Below are 8,745 nucleotides of genomic sequence, written 5' to 3'. Positions count from 1 at the left end.
TCCCAGCTACTCTGGAGGCTAGGCGGGAGAACTGCTGGAGCCCAGGAGGTCAAGGCTGCAGTGAGCTATGATTATGCCACCGCACTCCCGCCTGGGTGACAGAGCAAAACCCCATCTCAAAAAAAGCGGGGGCTCTGTCCACACTAGGGCCAGACCATTAAAGAAGAAACATGTGGAGAATCCTAATGATCACAGTAGTAACGACTGAAGTGAGAGAAGCTCAAGGGAAAGAACCCAAAGGGCTTGAGTCACCCCACTGGAGCAGTCCTCCTTTGCTTTCTGGCAGATCCGCTTTCCATTTGTTCTGCTTGCCTACAACCCTGGAGAACTCTGTGCTTTGTTTTAATAAAACCTCCCCACTCTCTTCCAGTGCCTTCCTGCCTTCTCTAACTACAAAGTTCTTTATGAAGCCAAGGGAGGCATTACCTTCTTGTATGGAGTTAGACTTCATAGGTAAGCCAGTCTCTCTCTCTCTCTGCAATCTCCATTTATGAACATGGCTACATTTCTTTTAAAGAAATATTCTTTGCCTTCAAATACTTTTTCCTACTTAAAGCATTTCAGCCTTGTCCCCAGTTGAAGTTCTCTCTTCCTGCCCACCAACCCCCCGAACATGTTCCCAGGCCTTGCCACCATGTAAACCCGTAATCTTTTATACCACTATCCATACTGGTTTATAAAACAGAGGTATGCAACACACTGGAAAGAAAAACGGCACCTGTCAAATACCAAACCCTATGAAATGCCTGTGCAATTTCACTTTTCACCTAGTAAATATCCAATTATTTTCCAGAATAGCTCTTTCCAGAATTCAAATCTGTTTCCATTAATATTAAAAGTTTAGAGGTCTGGGAGAACAGGAAGTGGATGATTAAAAGCAGATGGGGTTCATTATCTGGTTAATCACAATCCAGTATTTCCCACCCCTATTTGCCTCTCCCCCTCCCCCAACACCATGTTCTGCCTCAGCAAAGGTCACACTCAAATTCTGCAAATAAAAACTTATCCTATAAAATTTCAAGAGTGGAGCTCTGTTTTGGAGGGCTTGAGACCAGTATCGTTATAAATTTATTTCATACCATTTTTGCCAGGAAAGGAAATATCTTCCAAAGTATTGATTATCATTCTATTGCACAGAAAGGATGCCCACTATGCTTCTTAGAGTCAGGTTCTGCTTGAATGTTAGTCATAGCATATTTAGAGTTGGAAGTGTCTCCTGGAGATTCCCTGCCCATTTATTAGATGGGGAAACTGAGACTGAGAGAAGAGAAGGGATTTGCTGAAATTGCACCTCCAGTTAGTGGCGGAGCTCGGACTAGGCCACATTTCAGTCCCAGGCATTGCTGGTGTGTGGGAAAAACACCAAAAGGGCCTGACTGGAATGAATTGCAGTCATTTCTCTGTCTACTACATCTCCACAGGCCACATATTCATGGCTCATCTTTTATTTGCTGCCCTGAGAATTGACTCAAAGGCAAAGCCAAAATGGGTATTTTAATGCAAAGCACATTAGGAGGCCAGAAGGCAAAAGGAGGTATCTTCTGGGGCTGCTGGCTGCACTTGGCTGGGAGGGCTTTGCTCCAGACCTTAGGAGACTGCTCATTTGGATGCTCTAGGTGTGCACCAAGGGGAAGGCAGGTCAAAGGCTGAACACTGGCTATGGCAGTGCCCACCCCTTCATGGAGTCCACATCTGATAAGCAGGGCAAGTGGAGTTATGTGGCATGTCCCTTGGAGGTGAGGAGCAGCCCTCTCAGTGATCCAACGTTCCTCAGAAATTTTTAGGAACTGAAAGCCTTCCAAAGTAGGGCAACTATGTTAAGAATTGATGGGGGGGGGGAAAGGCATGTGTTTTTCAGCATGGTTTGGAAAAGTTTTCAGACAGGACACAAAGAAACCAACTCAAAAAAAAACAAGGACCAGCCAGTGCCATCACTATACACAGGTGACCTTGGTAATGTCTTCTCTACTCCCAAGACTACTCGAAACCATCTCTTAGATGTCTTGTATGTTGCTGGTGAGAATTTCACAGCCTCTGTGGAAATCTGCCTGGGGGTTCCTCAAAAGGCTTAATATACTGTTACCATATGACCCAGTAATTCCACTCTCAAATATACACATACTCAAGAGAATTGAAAGCAGAGATGTGAACAGATATTTGCATACTAATGTTCACTGCATTGTTACTTGTAACAGCCGAAAGGTAGAAACAACCCAACTGTCCATCAAGAGATGACTGGATAAACAAAAAGTCTATCCATACATACAATGGAATGTTACCCATAAAAAGAAATGAAGTACTGATCCATGCTACAAGATGGATGAACCTTGGAAACATTTTGCTAAGTAAAAGAAGTCAGTCACGGTCACGTGTGGTGGCTCACACCTATATTTCCAACATTTTTGGACTCTGAGGTAGGTGCATTGCTTGAGCCCAGGGGCTCGAGATCAGCCTGGGCAACATGGTGAAACCCCATCCCTACAAAAAAAATTAGCTAGGTGTGGAGTAGCTGTAGTCCCAGCTACTCGGAAGGCTGAGGTGAGAGGACTGATTAAGCCTGCAAGGTTGAGGCTGCAGTGAGCCATGATCTTTCCACTGCACTGCAGGCCTGGGCAATAGAGGAAGACCTTACCTCAAAATAATAATCATAATAGCCATTCTAATGGGTATGAAGTGGTATCTCATTGTAACTAACTACCTGCCCTCTCTTATGGGTCTTACCGTCTTGCTTTCACAGTGATTACTCTAGTGTCTATTTTTTCTTGGAACTCTGGTCTGCATATGGTTGGAAAGATGACCCTTTGTGAAACTGTGCTTGAAGAAAGCAACAGCTCCCTCTGCTGCCCCCAGCCACACTTTTGGTACAACTTTCTCGTATTAATGAGTCAAGATCTCACTACCTAGATTCTGACCCAGTTTCTTCTCACCATACCATGACACTGCTGTAGGCTCCACCACTGTTCTATCTCACAGATTTGAAAAAGGAAAACCTACTCATCTTGCTTCCAGTCAGCAAATGATTCCTGCATAGATAGATGTACCTTGATTGCCAGCTGGGAGCCTTCAGCCATCCTGTCTTAGCTCGTTTCCTGCTCCTATAACAGACTGGGTAATTTATAAAGATAAACAGATTTATTTGGCTCATGGTTCTGGAGCCTGAGAAGTCCAAAGGCATGGTGCCAGCATATGCTTGGCACCTAGTGAAGACCTTCCTGCTGTGTCCTAACATGGCAGAAGGGCAAGCAAGCATTCAAGACAGAGAGAGGAATAGGGTTGAAATTATCCTTCTATCAAAAGTCTATTCCTATGATAACAGCATTAATCCATTGATGAGGGCACAGCCCTCATGGCCTAATCACCTCCTACACCTCCTAAAGTCCCTACCTTTTTTTTCTTTTTTTAAAGATTAATGGTGTTTATTGTTCTGAAAATAGAATTCTGCCATTTGCTTGGGGCTCTGGACACTGCACAACTAACAAATGGAAAACTCAGAGTCTTGCTATGCATCAGTGGGGGTGCCATCCAAACCCATGGCAAATAAACGGCATTCGGTACTCACTGTGCACAACAGGAGAGCATTTTATTTTCATGGATGTGGATGAAGTACAATTTCTTCAGTAAACTCAGCAAAAACTGTTAAGGGGCAACAATGAACTCTGCATTTAAAGAAAAATAGAAAATGAAAACACAAAATCCTAAAAAGTAAATAAAGGCTCTGCGTCAGCACACTGGTATCAAAACACACATCAACAGCACGTCTTAATCATACGGGAAACAATCCTTGCTTATCAGAGGTGCATATCTAAATTCTACAGCTTACCAATATCTTCTTGAGAGTAGGCAAAAAAGAAACAGAAAACCTCACATTTAAAAAAAAAAAAAAAGTTTCTTTTCCCTAAATGTTTTCCTGAAGCTGAATTTGAAGGGGAGAGGACGTCAGTCATCCTCGTCATTCTCATTGAAGTCATCATCGTTGTTGTCCTCCTCCTCCTCCTCCTCCTGGACTGCTGTGGTCTCCACTCTGGAGCCATGGTACTGAGACCCATTGGAGCTTGTGGCCGGCATCCCATCCATACCGTTGGTCAGGTCACTGGCAGAGGGCTGCGTGCCATTAGACGTGGAACCTGCCATCGTGAACACACCTCTAAAAGTTCCCTGAGCCATTTCTGTCACGTACGGCTCCAGAGTCTTTGGGACCAAACTTCTGGCCATTTTAAGGTCTTCGGCAGAGCAGCTCCCGGACTCTAGCCCAAAAGTCATGCCCATCCACATCAACACTTGCATGTCATCGTGGATTTCAAATGAGTTGTCAAACTTTAACAGATAATCTAATTTGTCGTCGGAGATGCTGCAGTTGATAACGGTCTTCTTGCTAGTGCTGATGATGATGAAGGGCAGGTGGATGACTGAGTTGGGCGGCAGCTGCCGACTGACCTGTTCCTCCACATACCGGTTTCTCAGCACCAGGTTCTTGAAGGCAATTTGCTGTAAAATAAGTTGTTGAAGTTCAGACTGTTTCTGCTTTATTCTTTCAAGTCTCTTCTGTCTTTCCACCTGTAAGTTCTGACAGTTCTGAGCCGAGTTTGTGGTCGGACCAATCCACTTGATCTTCTTTTTCTCCCTGGAGATGACATTCATGGCCATCAGCACGTTTAAGGCATCGTAGGTGCGCCGTTTTATGTTATTCACGTCATAAGCTGACTCGTTTGGTGAGACGTGGTCGCTGGCAGCTCTGAACTTGGCGACCAGCTCGCCCACCACTTCCTTGCAGGAAGTGGTCCCTTTCCTCTGCACCGTCTCCCAGACCTTCATGGAAAGATGGCTCAGGCCCATGCCATTCTTCTCTCCTTTCCTGTTGTGCTGCCTGGCCCACCGAGGTGGGGAGTAGGAAGGCTGGTTCTGAGAGGCAAAGTGACTGCTGGGTGGGCTTGGGATTCCTACCACAGGGATGTTTGATGCTGCTGGTCTCTGAGGCATACCAATTACCACTTGCTGGTCAATACTGACATTGGACTGTCCAAAGGTTTTCGGCAAGAACTGCTTCCCGAGCGGGTTTACGGTGGAGGGGTGAACGGCCACGGAGCCACTGGTCTGGTTCTGGTCTGCTGCCATCCTTGGAGGCCCCTTGCTAGCTTCTAAGTTAGACTGATATATTTTTGGCTATGCTACCAGAGCCTGTAGCCAAATGATAAATGTCACCTTCCAGAAGAAAAACACCTTCTGTGCCGGCGAAGCCGCCATGCTGGGCGGAGGTGCGCCGGTTGAGGCGCGGCGCGGAGGTGCGCGCGAGGTGCGCGCGGAGGTAAAGGGCGGAGGTGCGCCTGGGCGTGAGTGCGCGGTGTGCGCGCGCTGCAAGGTGCGCGGCGCTCCGCGGTAGTGCGCCTGCTGTTGCCTTTTCACGCCAGCCCCTCCTCCTCTGGGCCTACCTCTTAATACTGTTACAATGGTAATTAAGTTTCCAACACATGAACTTTTGGAGGACACATTTAAACCATAGCACATCCTAAAGGGACTGATGAAAATCAGACGTGTAGGCCTCTGCAGGCCCATCTATCATTTCTTCCCAGCCATTGTCTCACAAGAAGCTGGATCTGGGCTCTTGCAAGGATTATTTCTTCACCTGCTGGTCAAGAAGCTTCTTGTGGAAGAATCCGGTTTTTGTCTCTCTACCCAAACAGCTACACTAAGGCTTCCTGAGTAGATAGAGTAGAGATGGGAAAAGGGAGTTAACAATATACGGTAACATTTATTTGTTGGGCTGTGGTACAATCAATAGACTAAGTCCACAGCCTATACTTCACTTTGGAAGGTACACACATTGCCAATGAGAAAGAGATCTAAAGAGAGAACAGGACAAAGCCCAGCAGAAGCAGAGGCCTGGGGCAGTCTCTTTCTCCCACCCTTGGTCTCAACTCTGCCTCACTCACCAAGAGTCCTAATAGCCATGCCACACAGGCTCTGTGTCTTCAGGCCTGCTTCTCTAGTCCACAGCAACTTCCTCCAGCACCTGGGCTCTGGAAATAATGCATATGATTGCACACATGCATATACCTCAGCCTCAAACACACAGAGGTGCTATCTCACTCACCTCGGGCTGCCATAACAAAATACCATAGACTGGGTGGCTGAAACAATAGACATTTATTTTCTCACAGTTCTGGAGGCTGGAAGTCCAAGATCAAGTTCCCGGCAGGATTGGTTTCTGGTGAGGGCTCACTTCCTGGCTTTCAGATATCTGCCTTCTCACTGTGTCCTCACATGGCAGTGGGGCTTGGAGAGATCTCTTTTAATAAGGACACATCCTGTCGTGTTTGGGACCCACCCTTATGACCTCATTTAACCTTAATTACCTCCTAAAGACCCTATCTCCAGATACCGTCAAATTGGGGTTAGGGCTTCAACATATGAGTTTTAGTGGGTAGGGGGACAAAATTCAGTCTATAGCATTTGCTAAACAGAACCAGAGCTGGACAGTAGTGAAAGAGGTAAAACAGATATTATTCAGGAACTATTGCACTGGGGCAAAGAGACCTCAGGATAGAACTGGGCTCAATTCTTTTTTAAGGCAGAGTCTCACTCTGTCGTCCAGGCTAGACTGCAGTGGCACGATCTAGGCTCACTGCAACCTCCGCCTCCTGGGTTCAAGCGATTCTGCTGCCTCAGCCTCCTGAATAGCTGGGATTACAGGCTCCCACCACCACCCCCGGTTGTGAGCCACTGCACTGGCCTGGGCTCAATTCTAAATGCAGTAAAGGCAAGAGAATTTGTAGTCAAGGAGCAGAGTGAAGTGGTCAGTGGATGAAAAATTACTAAGAAGATACATCAAGGGTAGGTGAATTCTTGTTAAACCAACTTAAGATTCTTGCTAAAGGCAGGCTGGGGTGATCAGATATCAAGGGTGGGGAAGAAGAGTGTGATCAGATATTGAAGGTGATTGGATATCAAAAGCTGGGGATTCTCACTAAGGTGACTTAAGCTAAACTCTTGATAAAATTAGACTTAGCAAGGATGAGGTCAAAAAGAGGGCTTAGAGGAGCCTGTCTAAAGTTTAGTTAAGGAGAGAGTTTTAACCCCTCTGGTTCGCCCCAAATTTATGTTTTCTCACATGTAAAATGCATTCATTCCATTCCAACAGTCCCCAAAGTCTTCACTCTTTCCAGCATCAACTCTTAAAGTCTAAAGTCCAAAGTCTTACCTAAATATCATGTAAATTATATATTGGTGAGACTCAAGGTAAGATTCATCCAGAGACAAAATTCTTCTCTAGCTGTGAACCTGTGAAACCAGACTAGTTATGTGCTTCTAAAATACAGTGGTGACAGAGGCATAGGATAGACATTCCCATTCCAAAAGAAAGAAATCAGAAGAAAGAAAGGGGTAATGAGTCCCAAGCAAGTCCAAAACCTAGCAAGGTGAATTCCATGAGATCTTAAGGCTCAATAATCTCTTTGGTTCAACACTCTACCCACCACCTGGGTGGCAGTGTCACTTTCATGGCTCTGCTAGGGCCCTGCCCCTTCAGTTATCAGAGAGGGTCCAGCTCAAAGGATTGTCTATAAAGGCTGCCTTGCCCCTGAGGCGCAGGGCAGGGTCATCCTGACCCACTGAAACTGGAAAGGTGGTATCACCCTTTGAAACTGAGGTAGAAACAGCTTTGCCCCATGGGCCTGTGGTAGAAGTGTCAGCCCTGATTATCTATAAATGCCTTCATGGTTATTCTTATTTTTCCTTGAATAACAGTGCAATTAGCAGCCAAAAAGCTAAATGTTCTGCTCCTGAGAATCCAAGAACTTCAAAAGTCTCCCTTCATTCTGTGTAGCTTTCTCTGTCTCCTTTAGTTCAAACTAGTGGTGTTTTTGCTCATATAATCCCACTTCTATTCCTGGCTTCTGCTGAGATGGCTGATTAAACTCATGAGTCCCACCCACAATCTCTTCATCAAACAGTTGTCCAGCTGTAGGGTTAGTGTTCTCTTCAGGGCAAGTTTCGATTTTTGCAATATGGATAGGCTGAGAATATTCCAAGTTGTTAAGTTCTGGTTCCTTTTTGCTTAACAATTCCTTCTCTAATTCGTCTCTCTCTTCTTGCATTTTATTATAATTAGTCAGGAGAAACCAAGCCAATCCCTCAACACTTTGCTTAGAAATCTCTTTAGCTAAGTATCCAATTTATTCAATTGTATGTTCTAACTTCTGCAAAACACTAGGACGCAGTTCAGCCAAGTTCTTTGCCACCATATAACAGAAATCACCTTTCCTCCAGTTTTCAATATCAGGTTCTTTATTTCTCTGTGAGACCTTACCAGGATTGCCCTAAATGTCCATATTTCTAGGATGTGCCACAAGACTCTAGTCTTTACCCATTACCCAGTTCTAAAGCCACTTCCACATATTTAGGTATTTTTTACAGCAGCACCTCACTTCTCAGTACCAAAATCTGTCTTACTGTATTTGGGCTACCATATCAAAATACTGTAGACTGGTGGCTTAAATAACATACATTTATTTTCTCACAATTCTGGAGGCAGGAAAGTCTTAGACCAAGGTTCTAGCAGGATTCGGTCTCCGGTGAGCACCCTCTTTCTATCTTGCAGATGGCTACCTTTTCACTGTGTTTCTCACATGAAAGAGAGAGAGAGAGAGAGAGAGAGGGAGAGAGATTGATTTCACTTATTGTAAAGACATAGTCCTTTAAGATTAAGATTCCACTCTTGCGATTTCATTTAATTTTAATTACCTCCTAAAG

At 45.1% G+C, this 8,745-nt stretch overlaps 1 protein-coding gene across 1 annotated transcript; it reads right to left on the bottom strand.

Annotated features, from left to right (window-relative positions):
* Window positions 1-3,565: 3,565 nt before the first annotated feature.
* Window positions 3,566-5,228, bottom strand: TFDP3 (transcription factor Dp family member 3). The gene has a single exon (XM_003918294.4). It carries the CDS (start codon window positions 5,110-5,112, stop codon window positions 3,937-3,939), a length of 1,176 nt encoding a protein of 391 aa, XP_003918343.3. The 5' UTR covers window positions 5,113-5,228; the 3' UTR covers window positions 3,566-3,936.
* Window positions 5,229-8,745: the final 3,517 nt, after the last annotated feature.

The sequence above is a fragment of the Papio anubis genome, chromosome X, assembly GCF_008728515.1.
Source record: "Papio anubis isolate 15944 chromosome X, Panubis1.0, whole genome shotgun sequence".
NCBI lineage: Eukaryota > Metazoa > Chordata > Mammalia > Primates > Cercopithecidae > Papio > Papio anubis.
The sequence above is the reverse complement of the archived record's forward strand: the minus strand, read 5'-3'. Positions and strand labels throughout refer to the sequence as shown.

Excerpts from the sequence above, each read along its gene's own strand:
- TFDP3 (XM_003918294.4), bottom strand. The coding sequence starts at position 5,112 with ATGGCAGCAGACCAGAACCAGACCAGTGGCTCCGTGGCCGTTCACCCC.